General features: G+C 32.8%; 5 protein-coding genes across 9 annotated transcripts; 3 read left to right on the plus strand and 2 right to left on the minus strand.

The window, feature by feature from the left end:
- The first annotated feature begins 108 nt into the window (after positions 1 to 108).
- Positions 109 to 7229, plus strand: LOC144472069 (U3 small nucleolar RNA-associated protein 6 homolog). Of its 4 annotated transcripts, none has more exons than XM_078184767.1 (11): positions 109 to 213; positions 322 to 765; positions 844 to 970; positions 1035 to 1175; positions 1256 to 1446; positions 1516 to 1743; positions 1804 to 2143; positions 2214 to 2384; positions 2469 to 2643; positions 2706 to 3042; positions 7088 to 7229. In XM_078184767.1, the coding sequence occupies exons 2-11, from the start codon at positions 674 to 676 to the stop codon at positions 7098 to 7100; spliced, it is 1815 nt and encodes a 604-aa protein (XP_078040893.1). In that variant the 5' UTR covers positions 109 to 213; positions 322 to 673; the 3' UTR covers positions 7101 to 7229. The 4 variants fall into 4 exon arrangements, with proteins under 4 accessions (XP_078040893.1, XP_078040892.1, XP_078040891.1 ...); XM_078184766.1 differs by lacking the exon at positions 7088 to 7229 and adding an exon at positions 3551 to 3692; XM_078184765.1 differs by lacking the exon at positions 7088 to 7229 and adding an exon at positions 3132 to 3265.
- On the minus strand, positions 3160 to 4740 carry LOC144472072 (tektin-B1). The gene is made up of 6 exons (XM_078184770.1): positions 4672 to 4740; positions 4352 to 4612; positions 4123 to 4293; positions 3819 to 4041; positions 3514 to 3737; positions 3160 to 3364 (listed from the first exon to the last, which is right to left on the minus strand). The coding sequence occupies exons 1-6, from the start codon at positions 4722 to 4724 to the stop codon at positions 3160 to 3162; spliced, it is 1137 nt and encodes a 378-aa protein (XP_078040896.1). The 5' UTR covers positions 4725 to 4740.
- Positions 7230 to 7352: 123 nt separating the features above from the next.
- Positions 7353 to 9388, plus strand: LOC144472073 (uncharacterized). Of its 2 annotated transcripts, none has more exons than XM_078184772.1 (4): positions 7353 to 7924; positions 8205 to 8493; positions 8567 to 8897; positions 8974 to 9388. In XM_078184772.1, the coding sequence occupies exons 1-4, from the start codon at positions 7550 to 7552 to the stop codon at positions 8999 to 9001; spliced, it is 1023 nt and encodes a 340-aa protein (XP_078040898.1). In that variant the 5' UTR covers positions 7353 to 7549; the 3' UTR covers positions 9002 to 9388. The 2 variants fall into 2 exon arrangements, with proteins under 2 accessions (XP_078040898.1, XP_078040899.1); XM_078184773.1 differs by having other exon boundaries at positions 7367 to 7924; positions 8220 to 8493.
- Positions 9389 to 10516: 1128 nt separating this feature from the next.
- On the plus strand, positions 10517 to 12393 carry LOC144472071 (uncharacterized). Its single transcript, XM_078184769.1, has 4 exons — positions 10517 to 10779; positions 10861 to 11094; positions 11158 to 11516; positions 11595 to 12393. The coding sequence occupies exons 1-4, from the start codon at positions 10627 to 10629 to the stop codon at positions 12391 to 12393; spliced, it is 1545 nt and encodes a 514-aa protein (XP_078040895.1). The 5' UTR covers positions 10517 to 10626.
- Positions 12394 to 12535: 142 nt separating this feature from the next.
- Rpl38 (ribosomal protein L38) lies at positions 12536 to 13469 on the minus strand. Its single transcript, XM_078184774.1, has 5 exons — positions 13425 to 13469; positions 13223 to 13255; positions 12903 to 12963; positions 12705 to 12827; positions 12536 to 12605 (listed from the first exon to the last, which is right to left on the minus strand). Exons 2-5 carry the CDS (start codon positions 13223 to 13225, stop codon positions 12565 to 12567), a joined length of 228 nt encoding a protein of 75 aa, XP_078040900.1. The 5' UTR covers positions 13226 to 13255; positions 13425 to 13469; the 3' UTR covers positions 12536 to 12564.
- Positions 13470 to 14239: the final 770 nt, after the last annotated feature.

Below are 14239 nucleotides of genomic sequence, written 5' to 3' on the forward strand. Positions count from 1 at the left end.
CTGAAACTACTAGTCAAATTACCAACAGCTGGTTTTGGCTTACAGTTTGAGCGTTTTGCCACTAGTTCAATGGACGCTGCACAGACTCGGAGCGGAGCTTCAGTTTTTCACCGGCAAGACACTACCGTCATCCACTCGCGTATGCAGATGCAGCTGGACCACTGAAAAAGAGGAGAGTTTTCGAATGTTGCCATTTGGTTTTTCATATAATATGTAAGCAATAAATTCTCCTGAACAATACTGTGTCTCTAAATAACCAAACATTATCTAAAACAATCTGCAAAAGAAAAGGGTTTATAACACCCTTTACGTTTTTTTTAGACTGGAGAAGCAGAGCGGACAAACCAGTCTTTTCCGTGTGTCATCATATATTAACATATGTCTCTGACAAAATATTATTGTCATTATAATTTATGACCACGAACGCAACTTATACCTTACAAGTATTTGTTCGTCCCCTCGTTCAATCGACCGGCTTAAACAAATAATCCACGGTGGGACAGCTAGCGAAAAATTGTTCAACTGTGCCCTCTATGAAGAGATGTTAGGATTAAAGAGTGATCAAGTGTGATCGAGTGTGATCGTGGTCAAATGTGGTGATACGGTTGTTGCATTTGCACCGAAGGCTTTTAATTTGTTCAATTTTCTATACGGTAATTAAGCAGTAGTAACGATGGCGGAGTTCGTAGAAAAGCGATGCGAGGATATGATCCCCGAATTAGAACAAATGGAGAAAATTAAGCTGTTTGATAAAAGTGAAATTCGGTAACTACGAGAGGTTATTCTACGATATCGTTCATCCGTGTTGTATGCTTAAAGATATTAATGAATACATTTCTATAGGGGCATCGCAAAAAAGTTCAAAGAGAATGAATACAAGATTCAGCGACATTCAAAAACCAAAGAAGACTATTTACGATATATACAATATTTAATGGACCTTCTTAAATTGATCAAGCAACGTAGAGATGTAAGAATTTTATATTCTTCAAGTGTATGTAAAAAAAGATCGTAATCAATGTTATTTTATTTAGAAATTCGGTATTCAACAAAAGAAGTCAGAAATCGATCACATCATTACAAACAAAATGAATTATTTGTACAAAGATGCAATATTTAAGTTTCAAGATGACATACGGTTTTGGATTGCTTATATAAAATTTTGTAAGCATGTTGTAAGTATCGTTTTAAATAATAACATTTTATCAGTTCCATTTATTTTTTAACGAGTCAATAAGGATATGATATTTGATAGCATTTTAAAAACAGTGTTAGTCACATATTAGCTAGGATGTTGCAAATACATCAAGATAAGCCAAAATGTTGGCATATTGCCGCTCTATGGGAGCTAGAAGAAAATAAAAACAAGCAGACGGCTCGTCAATTCCTGCTTAGAGGATTACATGTACACCCAACTTCTCAACTATTATATACAGATGCTTTCAGGTATAGATATTTAAATGTTTTCAATTAATGTTTACAAATAAATTCGTACCAAGGTTATATATCATTCAGATTAGAATTGGATGAGGTATCATCCGATGATCAAAAGAGTGAAACTATTAATGACCCAGCAGCAACAACAACAGTAATGGAAGATGACATGTCCATAGGATTAAAAAGGGCACATATTATATATCAGCAAGCATCAAAATGTATCAAGGATATTAAGTTCATTGTGGAATTGCTCAATATTGCAAAGGAACGTAATAACACAGAGAAACTGCAAAATAAAATTGTTAGGTAGGTAAAGAAAAATAATGCGTTATTAAAGTAAGTATATCATACAAATCTCTATTACAGTGATATGATACAAGAGTATGCTCATGAACCCTTAATGTGGGACACAATGGCAAGAAGAGAACTGGAAGGACTTGTTCAGCCTTCCCTCGATGATACTGCTATGGAAATTGATAGTTCAGAACAGATTTCATTAAGAGATCGCATAACTTCCTGCAATAAAGTATACCAGACAGCACTTAAAAAGATTAAAACTGATGAAATGTGGACATTGTATATAGAATGTCTACTAGAAATTAATCAGAAAGGTTCATTGCCCAATTTTAAAAGAAAATTATTAAAAATTGCATTTACTCAAGCACACCAGGCAAAAAAATTGAAAGAAAAGTATTACTTGCATTGGGTTCGTAATATTTTTCAGTACTGTTTGTCATAATACTTAATAATATAAAGTACAATGAACTCTTTTGCAGGTTAATATGTTAAATACTGAGCAAAAAAGCGGTACTACAGAAAATAAAATAAAAGAAATTTTGTGTATGGCTACTGAAGCCATACCAAATAGTGTAAGTTTGTGGCATGCTAGGCTGAGGTACTTGTTAGCTTCCGGTCTAGAAGAGGACGCCGAAATTGTTTTTCCAAAGGTATACTATTTGTGTAAGGTTTACTATTACTGTAAAGTACATATTAAATCTACAAATTGGCATATATAACGACGTATGTATTAGGCAATTAAAATTCTTGGAGACAAATCATTACCTTTATGGAAAATGAGGATATTACATATGCAAGCTAAAAATCCTGAAAGAACAGAGGAAGTATTCCAAGCAGCTCTACTAGGACATGCAAATGTAGCTCAAGAAATAAAACCTACTTACATTGAGTGGCTGGTTCTAACAAAAAGTGTGTACATGCAATGAAATTATGACTAGTGGTTTTTATGTTACATGTAATGTTTGTTGTAGACATACAAGCGGCAAGAAAAGTTTACGACGATCTCTGTCTGCAACCACCATTTAGCCTTGAAATGCATAAAAAGATGACAGAACTAGAATTAATGCAACCTGAAATATCATTGAAACGCTTTAGAAAATGTCATGACATGTCAACGTTACAGTTTGGCAAAAATAACACAAGCGTTTGGATAGATTACATTAAATTCGAAATGAAACATGGTGATCCAACGAAAGTTGGAGACTTGCACAGAAGAGCTGTGAAAACATTAGAACCGGGATTGACGGATTCTTTTATTTCAGAATACAGTTTGATGAAGGCAGATCCAAATTATTTGAACGTAGATACGTAAGTACCAACAAAATACAGTGAAGCGTGTCGGACAAATATATTAGTAAGTGACACAATGAACGAGAACGTTTTATATGTTTAAGCAGAATTCTGACCAATAGATGTACATAAACATCACGCAGATTCAAGCGGTATTTCCTTTTCCATTCGCGTGAGAACAATATTGCGGTCCGTTTCATTAGGTAATCGTGTTCTATCTCCGGTTTTCAACGTAGCTCTCATGTCTAAACACATCACGTCCGTTGATAATGAGTGTTCTTTGTCATCCAGATTGCTTTCAATTTTTAGAAGTAAACTTTCGAGATTGTTGTACGCTTCTCTGAAGGGAAAATAAGAAAATACAGATATAAAATAGACTAACTGAAAAAAAAAACGATTATTGTATATCCATCCTATCGCATTTTTTAAATGCCCAATCAAAAACAATCACACGATTTATTTAAAACTTTGGCAAATGTGTGCACGTACTTGGAGTCGTGTATAACTTTTTTCAAATCTTTTTCAGTCTGTCGCAACTGTAAGACTTCATCTTTCAAACCTCCGTCTACTTCATCACGGCAGAGCTCAAAGCCAGGACGATAAGTGCGATTCTCTAATCTTGTTTCTGCGCATTTTATTGAGTCAGTCTTATGTAAAAGTGCATCCTCCAGCCGTACAATTTCTTTCTGCATGATCTCCATTTCTTTTTGTATCTGTAAATTGTAATTAGATGGACCTCTATATTAACTGCTTTATCATCAGCCTATTCTTGTAGATGTGAGTACTGCGCGTACCTTAAGCTTCTGCCATTCCAGTTCGTTACGACCTTTTTGTGTCTGGTATATTCGTTTCCGTAAACTAAAATCTGTTACATCCTGTTGAGCCTTAATATCATTTCGTGCACGTTCTCGCATGACGTTCATAGACTCACGAAAATTGTACACATCGTTCAACTCATTGTCAGCTAGCATTTTGGACTGCTGACAATGTTCCATCCAATTTTCATAAGATATTATACTATAAAAACGATGCTACTATTTTATATTTGTTTATCAGTTACATTCCTTATTATCACTCTTATTATTTACATAATCTTACCCTTTTGGAACTCTTAACGCGTTTGGTTTAAAGCTGATGTTCGCACACGTTCGATCCAAACTTAGATTTTCTTTATCTATTTTTATAGTCTCATCCTTGTCTTCGACTTCTAATGCGATTTTAAATCTAACTTCCTCTAGTCGATTTAGTTTCTCCCATGCAGCTTGAATTCTATGAAAGACACAATAGAGAGTATTTGCAGTCATCTATATACATATTAATATCGTACCTTTGAGTCAATGAATGTTTCACATTCTCTATAACACAAAGTTCCTTTTTCAATTCTGTATCAGCTTCATCATATGTTAGCTCTGTCCCTCTACGACAGTCTCTCATTGAAATACATTGTGCCGTTACTTGTAAAGGATAATTTATATTTTCAAGTTCCTTTTCTGCATCAGCCTTCTCATCTTTCAGAAGATGAATCTCTGACAACAGTTTGTCTAAGAAACTTTGGAGCACTTCTCTCCATCTTGACAATTCTGTTAATCTACGGATGTATAGAATTGCTGATTTTACTGTTGAAATATAATCCAAGGTGTCAATTACCTGTCAGCAAGACGAGCATTGTTCATATATGTATCCCACATAGTCTTTACCATTGTGTCTGATTGAATAATTTTTCCTGAATTTCTCAATGCAAATGCTTCTGCACTTCTCAAATCTGCATTCTGTTGAAGGTCCCATTGTTTAGCATACCAATCGGCTAATCCTATTTTATGGAATTAAAATTTTATAAAATATTAGCTGTGCGAGACATACGATAATTGCCGTGATTTTACGAGAAAACGGAAATGGATAGTAATAATTACCGATATGCGGTAATGGTTTTTCATATGTGACCACAGATTTATTAGCCATGATTTTAAAAAAATTTAATTCAGACGATGACTGTGTATAAAAATAACAATACGGAATAGATACTGTCCTGATAGTGGCAATGATACAAAGCTACTATCTGTTACCCAAGCAACCAAGGTAACTTATATAGCATATGCATACTGAATTAAATATTGATTTAATAATGTGTATTCCATTTTATTTAATTATCGTCTGCATACAGTATAAATTAGCTATTAATAATTAACTAACAAAATTAATCGCTTATTCTTTTATTCTATTGCTCCTAAATATGATCCAATATACGATCATTCAAAAAAATAATGAAACATTTTTTAAAATTGCACCAATAGGCAACTTGAATTTTTTTTTAATTGATAGGGCTAGTCTACTAGGTAACGACTAAAATTGTTTTCAAAAATTGCAATTAATTGAGATAAAAAAGTTTTTTAAACGACGTTTCTTCAACCTTTTTATCCGAACTTATAATGAAAATTTAAAAAATGCGTTTCGTGGATCTCGGTACCCTATATAGGACCGCGCGTGTAAGTTAACGAGATCTAGAAATGTGTCCCAATATTTTTGTAATCGGCTGTATGTAGGTCGTAATAAAGTAGGTGAAGGTATTGCGTGATAAAGCGATCAACATTAAGTAACTGATTTAAACGAAGGTATCGAGAATACATGTATTTCAATGTAAAATTTCATTCGCACACCGTTGAATTAATCCATTTGACAGTAATAATATGAAGTAGTGATTCGTGGTATTGAATAATACTCAGAAATATCTCTTAAAGATATTTAATAGATAATACAAGTGGATAATAGAATAATATGTAACGAAATGATAATTTGAATTCATTTGCTATTTTATGCATTACTTCGCCGGTTGGCTCGCGTCTAACAAACAAGATGAGGAAAAGGATACGCATTCATCTACTTATACAAATTGCTCGGTCAGTCTTTGTTTATTAATCTTGTTTTTTGTTTTCCAATAAATTCAACAATTTAAAAAATACACAAAAATTATCCGATGGTACAGAAACAGCTAACCCTTAATTCATGCATTAAATACATGAGTTAGGAAATTAAGAATCTCTAAAATTCCACAAAGTAAATAGTTTATACCAAACCTGTTGTGCATCAAAAGATTTAAAAGACACAGCGATGGGTCCTACCCCTGCACATCTCCAGATCTCAGCTTGATCCGTTACCTAAGATTCGATATAGAAATTTTTTTTACTCTGATTGGCTAACAATTCACTGCTGAGACAGGGTCTACTGCGGATTGGACGGGAAGTAAAATGGTGGGGAGGTGAGCGCCAGCTTGAGGAGTAAGAAAACCGTGTAGGAGTAGGTCCCATTAGTGTATATACAGGGTGTTTCACGCAAATTGCATACCTCTATAACTTCCAAAGTATACCTTTCACGAAGATGTTTTGTATACGAAAGTTGCATGGTTTATAGGAGTACATTATGTAGTGTATTAACTTTTTTTTAGATAAAGCTATTTCAAAGATTTGAAGGTGAACTTTATTTTTTTTCAAATTGTTAGTAAAAAATGCATTGACCCCCAATTAGCCCTAAACTTAACAGCTAAGGAATAATTTGACTTTACTTTTTGAAAATTTTGTTCAGGTAATATCAAGTTGAAGATTCAACCCTATCACAGATTAACGCAAGCTATCGGAAACTGAAGAAAATTTTCAACAGACGAAGTTCAATTGCTCCTCAGCTAATAGGCTTAGGGCTAATAAAGGTCAATACGTTTTCATTCAGAATTCGATATATTAAAAATATAGTAAAATAAGTTTGACCTTCGAATCTCTAACACGCCTCCACCTAGAAAAAAGAATAAATACAATACATAATGGACCCCTATGTAGTATGCAACTTTTGTATACAAAACTTTTTCGTGCAGCGTCTACTTTGGCAGTTAGAGTGCTGCGTAAGTTGCATTCAAATAATAACTGTAAAAAGAAGTTCCTCATAGAACAAATCCTCCGAAAATATGACAGTTTCGTAAATTGTAATTTATGTTCTAAGATGAGCGGGGAATCTATCATTACAGTTAAATGATCATAGCAAATGCATCGTTATCCATATCTCTTAATCAAATTCACAGGAATCAAATGTAGGTGCAACATAGTGCGACCCGGAATGCTGACACCATACGCCAGGTTTTAAAACGGTTCAAATAAACGTTATAGTATCATTCTTTTAGTCACGAAATTGTTAAAAGAAATAAAAAAAGATTGTAGAAAAGTTACGGGCGAGGTCAATTTTAATAAGCATTGAAAATGTAAACAAAACTTTTTAATTCTGTGACGCCGGGGAAAGAGTGGAAGGGGAGATACCAGTGATCCTCGCATCCCGCGTTTATACGTATTGGAAGTCTCTGCTCCGACACGTCTGCGCAAGAAGTTTGTATTGCAATTTGCCATTCCGAACTGTTTACGGGACTGCGAGGGGAAACAATTTATAAGATAAGCGGCTGCAAACAATTCGAATAAGTCTTACGATTTGCGTTATCGTATAAAACGATTTTGGCAGAAAAACCTAGAATTTTGTGAGTGGTTGGAATAGCATGCGAAGGTTGAGCATGAAGAGTAAACGTAGGAAGTCCGAAACTACAAGCGAGGAAGGTTCGGTAGAAAATGGCGTCAGTCGGTTAACGACAAACGATAGCAGCGAAATGAAGAAAGGCAAGGGCGACGAAGAAATTGCGGACTCGCCGCGCAGGAGTTCAACCAAGAAACGAACCTCTCGTAGCAGACATAGCTTAAAAGGAATCGACGACAATGTCGCTAAAACTGATGAAGACGACTCTCAAGGAAATCTCACCGAAGAAGATGAAAACAAGAATACGGGGAAGGGTGGAGCGAACAAGCGTCTGAAAAAAGAGGATTCCAGAGCGTCCTCTTCAATAAAGCACGACGGAAATGATAAGAAAGAATACGAGGTTTGTTTTTCTTTATCACGTATTTCGCGGTTATCGATATGTGTACGTTCTAACATGTTTTTTACGCGGCAACCGAAGACCGCGTCGGAGGACGCAACGCTTGATGCGTTCGTTGGAAAAACAAACGTTTCTTTGATAGTAGCTATTTGTGTGTAGTAAACAGTAGTGTAACATTTAGAAATTGATCTATAAAACTGAAAAATTGAAGTTTTCTTTTGTTTTGTTTAATATGTTTCATTGAATTATTTGAATTATTAAATTTAATCATTTATTGTTAAAGCGTGTATTTCGACAGGTAGAAAAAATTGTTGGACAACGCTTGGTCAAGAGCAGACGTCAATTTTTGGTCAGATGGATGGGCTATGACGAAAATTCTGATACTTGGGAACAAGAGAAAGATTTGAATTGTCCAGAGCTGATTGAAGAGTTCTTAGCTGAAGATTCAGAGAATGTAGAAGACAAATCCAAGAAATCTGAAGAGTCAAAAACAGGGAAGTCTAAATCTCCGAAGATGGACAAAAAGTCTAAGAAACCTAAAGTTAATGCAAAGCAACAGGGAACAAAAAATGGTAGGTTTTTCTTTCCTATGAATATTTAAAGGTTGTCATGAATCAATTGACTTATTTTTTTAACTAATTTCAGACAAGGAGATTACATCGAACGAAGGAAAGAATGATAAAGACGAGCAGAAAGAGTTTGAAGTTGAAAAAATTATAGAGGTGCATTTTAAGAAAAACAAGACCAAAGAGTTTCTAATTCGATGGAAAGGTTTTTCACAAGCGGATGATACATGGGAACCAGAAGAAAACCTGAATTGTCCTGAACTCATCGACAAGTTTATGCAAAAAGTAGAAAAGGCTAAAACCGCCGATGTTCGCGAACTCCGGGCAAATCGTCCACATACGAAACGATACACATTAACCACCCATGAACATGGACGAAGATTGTCACGGCGAAATATGGATAAGCAAAGGTAATTTGTTTTCCTTATTATTTTCATGATTTCTTCCTTTTGTATCTCTTAATTTATGTTTATTTTCTTTTTATAGAGCTACGTATCATGAATGTGATGAATAAATAATCTCAAACATGTCAAGACACAGACAGAATCTGTAGTGTTATAAAAAAAAAAAAAAGTAAAACTTCTACAAAACAGTAAATATAAGTGACTTTCTACCTTGTACAATCTTCAAGTAAGATTAGTATTTTAAATGTAATTTAGTTTGTGTGTGTCTTAAGTACATATATCGCTTTGTTGCAATGTAAACTTTAAAACGACGATGCTTTATTTGCTTTTCTTAAATTTTCTAAAATGTAAAATGATGTTTATAAAAATTGATATAAGTTACGCATTGTTTACAGTTTTCATACTATTTCTTAGTAATTTTTTGAACAAATATTTCCTTGAAACGTACTGAAGAAAGAAAATGTATCAAAAATAAATATTATATAGTGTTCTTTTAACTGAGTGTTATGCGTGTATTAGAGATTAGAAAAATTTTATAACTGATATTTCAGTCTCGTGCAATCATGACATAACCTTCACTCATTTGAAAGAGGAGTATTTACTAATCCCTTTAATTAGAGTAAGGTGTGCAATATATGACATAATTTGTAACTTAATAGAAGATTATAATAAAATCATCTCTACTGTAACCAGTGTAAGTACACAGTTCAGAATCATACAAATTATTTAGTTTCACTATCTTTGATGTGGTGTTATAGAAATTACGATAATACGTATTTATGAACAGTGCCATTGCAAACAAAATGAAAGATAAAGATAAGTGAGTCTCGAATGTTTCGATTTATAATGAGGATAATATTTCGTTTAATATGTAAATGTTACGACGTAACTAAATGTATTTATTATACTTTAATAGTAACTCTATTACTTTAAATGATACTGATGCGAATATGTATGTTGTATACTAAGGGGAAATGCATTTATTGTTTTAAGAATGCACAATGAACAACATAATGACTTGTTTTAAAATAAATCTAAATAAAGATTCAAACCTCGAATAACGTTTTTACATTCAAAAATATTTATTTATATCAATATTGACGATTTATCCGGTAAAAAGGTACGTATATATACATATATCTACGTATAACTATAGATAATGTTTACTGATGGATAAAATAGAAATTGTTTTTAATTATCTATAACCCTAATCTTTATTCATCATAAAAGTATGTTATTTTTTGTTAATTAAGTATTGTATTAATTCTGTAGCACTTCATGTCACAGGACGGTGGTGTGAACGGTAATGAAAGTTTATTACACGTGTATAGGTGAGCATCAACATTATATTAGTACGAGTTTTTCAAATACTAATGAATGTACGATTATAGCGTGGAACTCCAACGCACAGGAATGGAAGTGTATAAAACCCGGAAAAAATATTATAAACTTGATAATGAGTCAGAAACTTTTATGAGCTACGTGTGGACAATATTGATTCCAATCCTCATCATCTTGCTTTTAATAATTCTGTGCATATTTTGTTACCGGCATATGTATGGAAGAATAATTTCCAGTTGTAAAAGGTTTAACATTCTTTCATTTATATGCATACAGCATGTATATATTTTTTTTACTATATTTATGTCTATATTCAGTTATTGGTGCAATCCTAAACTTACATTAACAAAGGTGTCGTACACGGCAAAGCAACGAAAGAAATATTGATGACAGTATGCCCATATTGAATGAAGACAAGAACGAATTATTTAAGAAACCACGGTTTCTTTGTCTTAACGAATGTAAAATTTCAAGGTTTCAAAGATCTAATAGTCAAAGAAATAAACAATATGAAAATAGGGATTATGAATTAAAGACGATTTTGCCGGTAACAAATTAAATTGTTTGAAATGCTACTCACTATACCATTATATTATAACATCGAAATATATTAAACATCATAAAATAGGAAAAAGAAAAACTGCTCGACTCTGATGGAAATAAAACTAAAAGCATTAATGATAACGCAGATTTGAGGAAACGATTATCGTCAAAAATGTCTGTTGCATCCTTCTTGTCATCTACCACGAAATGTGAGACTACAGATGATAAAACTTTAAACAAATGTGATATCACAGATTTAGATCAAAATAAAAATAATGAAACGAATGCTACAAGTATAACATTTTTCGATTACAACAAGGTATACACCCACTTGTCGTAATAGTATCTTTGTTTATTACATTGTGATGACGTTCCTTTCTAGAATGGCAAAAGCATTTGCTTCTCAGACACAGATTTAAAGCTACTGATGAAACCAGTATTTTCAGACACATCTGGAATAAAAAAGCACGCTGAGAAAGTGTTATTCTGTGAATGGAATTCAGGAATTATTGATAATTATTATAGGAAACCTATCGATACCGGTTCTAAATCAATTGAACTTAAATTTCAAGACATGGACTCATTTAAAGATGAGAAACATAAAAGTAGAATTTCAAATTCTCGATCAAACAGTTCAATCTGTTCTTTTACATCGAAAACTTGTAATTCCAAATATTTTTCGGATTCTCTAATAAAGAAGCTGGACAGTTTTCCAAATTTAAAGCTAAAAAATTTGCAGAGGTTTTTACGAAATTATAAATATGAAAATATAATGCAATCTAATTCTTAAATATTATTTTGTGTTGTATATATTTTTAGATCGGCAAATCCGTCTACAGCATCGAGTGTGTCTACTACAATTATTTTAAAAAATGAAAATCCAAAAATGAATGAAGCAATTATAAAGAATGGTTCACGAATATTGCATATAAAATCAAAAACAAATTCTGCATACGGCACAGATAAACATGATTTAATCTCAATGAAACAATTACCAGAAACTGAATCAGAAATTAAATTATACGAGTACATTAAACAGTTTGAGAGAATGAAGTCATCAGTAGATATACAGTTAAATTGTTTGAAAAAAATTAAGTGTCCTAGAAGAAAATCAAAATCGGACGAAAATGTTGCTTATGGACTAGTATTTCCTACAGTAAGAAGTAATATAAAGAATTGTTCTTCACCTAGAGATTACTCCCTATTAACAGAAAATTTAGTTCATACCAATGAAGGTGTCCAATCAACATTAAATCAACAATTAGAAATAAATGAAACTTATGATGAACTAGGTATGCTGTTTTCTCAATATTTGAAACATCAAGTTCAATTGTGTCAAAAAAAAGTATGTCCTCTTTCGAGGCATTTAAAGCAAAACTTCAAACACAGTACAAGACACTGCCAAAGAAAATTTAATTATCATAAAGTATATCCTTACGATCAAAGACCTGCATGCAATAGTGGAAATGTGTGCGCAGACACGTATGATGAATTAAAATTAATGTGCAAATCACCTTCAAAGAGAGAGGACATTTATCAATGTATGCTTAAAAGAAGGAAAGAATTTTTACACCAACCATGCTCTGCACCCATTCAAAATTTTTCAATAACAAAATAGTCTTTAACATAAAAGTAATCGAATATTAAATATACAAATTGGTATTTCTTACAGATCATGTTTTTTTATTTTCCTTTAGTATCCTTAATGTCTTAAACATCATTTTTCTGTAGTGATGACATAGAAAACAAAGAGCCATATATATGTTTTAAAAAAACTTTATTTAATTAATTACATACGTTCGCTCCTTTTAACTTCTTTTACTTGAAGACCTAAAAAAACCAATGAATTATTAAATAGGAAATAAAGGTTTTAAATATAGTACAATACAAGATGATTGAATAGAATTAGATTGCAGTCAAATAGAATACCTGGAGGTAAAGATTGCTTCAATTTCTCTGCCTTCTCTTTATCTGTAATTACCAGGGTGTATAAAAACCTGGAGCAACGAACCTTGAACTTAACATTGTCAGCATTCTTCTTAATTTTGACAGCTATATAATAGTAACAGATAATATATTAAGTATACATAGAAATAATAAATTTGGCACGCTATTATAACTACTTACATTTTGCATCTTTCCTCCTGGCTTTCAAGAGAAAGTCCTTGATTTCTTTGATTTCACGTGGCTGTAAGAAAATTTTAAATTTCACATAAAACCATACTAATTAATCGTAGAATATAAACAATTCCATTTGAACGAGCAATTAGATTGGCAAACTTGTCGAAAGTATTTTGTCTTTACATTAAGGTTAAGTCATTTCATTCGCGTGTACTTGCTGTAACACCTCGCGAATTTGCCAAAACCAATTGTTTTAGATTACGAAATACAATAAAATAACATCCACAACAGAAAATGTTAAGATATTGATGTCAACTAATACTCACCATTATGAATCGAAGTGGTGCAAACTGGTCTATCTGGAAGATTCAAAGAAAAGTTTAAATATTACTAAATTAAAAAAATATTTATATTAAATATTAAAGAACACTGCAGTGTAACACTCGTGAATAGTTCAGAATCGAAATAAAAAGGGATTTTCCAATGAATTATAGATTTTGTAAAATGATCTAATACTACAACACGTACCCTGTTAAGTTACCACCGGAAAAAGAGATGTCGCATCAAATCAGCAACAGAAACTTTGGACAATTTTTATTCCTACTTTATGAAATTATAATTATCTAAATACTTTTGTAATAATGTTAAATTATTTATTAAATTTCCTTATATCGATATTATACATTAATGCATTGGTCCATTAAATTGTTTTCAAGGAAAATTTAATCTGTATCGTAAAAGACAATAATGATGAAAGACAATGACCAATGAGAAGCAAGCTCCGCTGGTGCAAGATGATTGAGCCAACCGATCGGGTCGACCGTGTCGCGCTAAATGATCTCGTCTCTCACCGATCATAGTTTTTCGTCTATAATTCGTAAACAAAACCGCAGTTGCATTTGCGATAAAAAAATTATTCCACACAACCTCAATGAACCCCTTGTTTCTCAACTGCGAGTGACTTTTGAAACACCTTGTATGTATGAATACGTAATATTCAAAATGTTATACTTGTTCAACTCTTTAAAATTCAAAAAAGAAAATTATGTTTGTATACTTTATAATTTCTCTCGCGAAGGAGTAAAGATTACGATCTAGCTTTTTTTCTCCCAATGCAAGAACTTTTTATTCCCATCATTCGGAAGATGATCGAGAGAGACAGAACGAATTCAGCGGGCTCTATGTGCGTGTCCATACGGACGAGAAATGGAGGCCGTCTCACCTCTCATCAGACCCAATCAGAGCACAGTAATTCGCTGTGCTGACTCTATTCAAGAGCCTCGTTGCCCCCCGGATATGGTTCTCGAATCAAGAGATTATTACTGTATGTACGTTTGTATGCG

The sequence above is a fragment of the Augochlora pura genome, chromosome 7 (assembly GCF_028453695.1).
Source record: "Augochlora pura isolate Apur16 chromosome 7, APUR_v2.2.1, whole genome shotgun sequence".
Taxonomy (NCBI): Eukaryota; Metazoa; Arthropoda; class Insecta; order Hymenoptera; family Halictidae; genus Augochlora; species Augochlora pura.

Coding starts and splice junctions, on each gene's coding strand:
- LOC144472069 (XM_078184765.1), top strand. CDS start 674: ATGGCGGAGTTCGTAGAAAAGCGATGCGAGGATATGATCCCCGAATTA. Junction 2,144..2,213: donor AAAAGTATTACTTGCATTGG/GTTCGTAATATT, acceptor ACTCTTTTGCAG/GTTAATATGTTAAATACTGA. Junction 2,385..2,468: donor CCGAAATTGTTTTTCCAAAG/GTATACTATTTG, acceptor CGTATGTATTAG/GCAATTAAAATTCTTGGAGA.
- LOC144472072 (XM_078184770.1), bottom strand. CDS start 4,724: ATGGTAAAGACTATGTGGGATACATATATGAACAATGCTCGTCTTGCT. Junction 4,613..4,671: donor AATGCTCGTCTTGCTGACAG/GTAATTGACACC, acceptor ATACATCCGTAG/ATTAACAGAATTGTCAAGAT. Junction 4,294..4,351: donor AAACATTCATTGACTCAAAG/GTACGATATTAA, acceptor TGTCTTTCATAG/AATTCAAGCTGCATGGGAGA.
- LOC144472073 (XM_078184772.1), top strand. CDS start 7,550: ATGCGAAGGTTGAGCATGAAGAGTAAACGTAGGAAGTCCGAAACTACA. Junction 7,925..8,204: donor ATGATAAGAAAGAATACGAG/GTTTGTTTTTCT, acceptor TTATTGTTAAAG/CGTGTATTTCGACAGGTAGA. Junction 8,898..8,973: donor CGAAATATGGATAAGCAAAG/GTAATTTGTTTT, acceptor TTCTTTTTATAG/AGCTACGTATCATGAATGTG.
- LOC144472071 (XM_078184769.1), top strand. CDS start 10,627: ATGCCCATATTGAATGAAGACAAGAACGAATTATTTAAGAAACCACGG. Junction 10,780..10,860: donor AATTAAAGACGATTTTGCCG/GTAACAAATTAA, acceptor ATCATAAAATAG/GAAAAAGAAAAACTGCTCGA. Junction 11,095..11,157: donor CATTTTTCGATTACAACAAG/GTATACACCCAC, acceptor GTTCCTTTCTAG/AATGGCAAAAGCATTTGCTT.
- Rpl38 (XM_078184774.1), bottom strand. Junction 12,828..12,902: donor CAGGAGGAAAGATGCAAAAT/GTAAGTAGTTAT, acceptor ACTATTATATAG/CTGTCAAAATTAAGAAGAAT. Junction 12,606..12,704: donor GAAGCAATCTTTACCTCCAG/GTATTCTATTTG, acceptor TGGTTTTTTTAG/GTCTTCAAGTAAAAGAAGTT.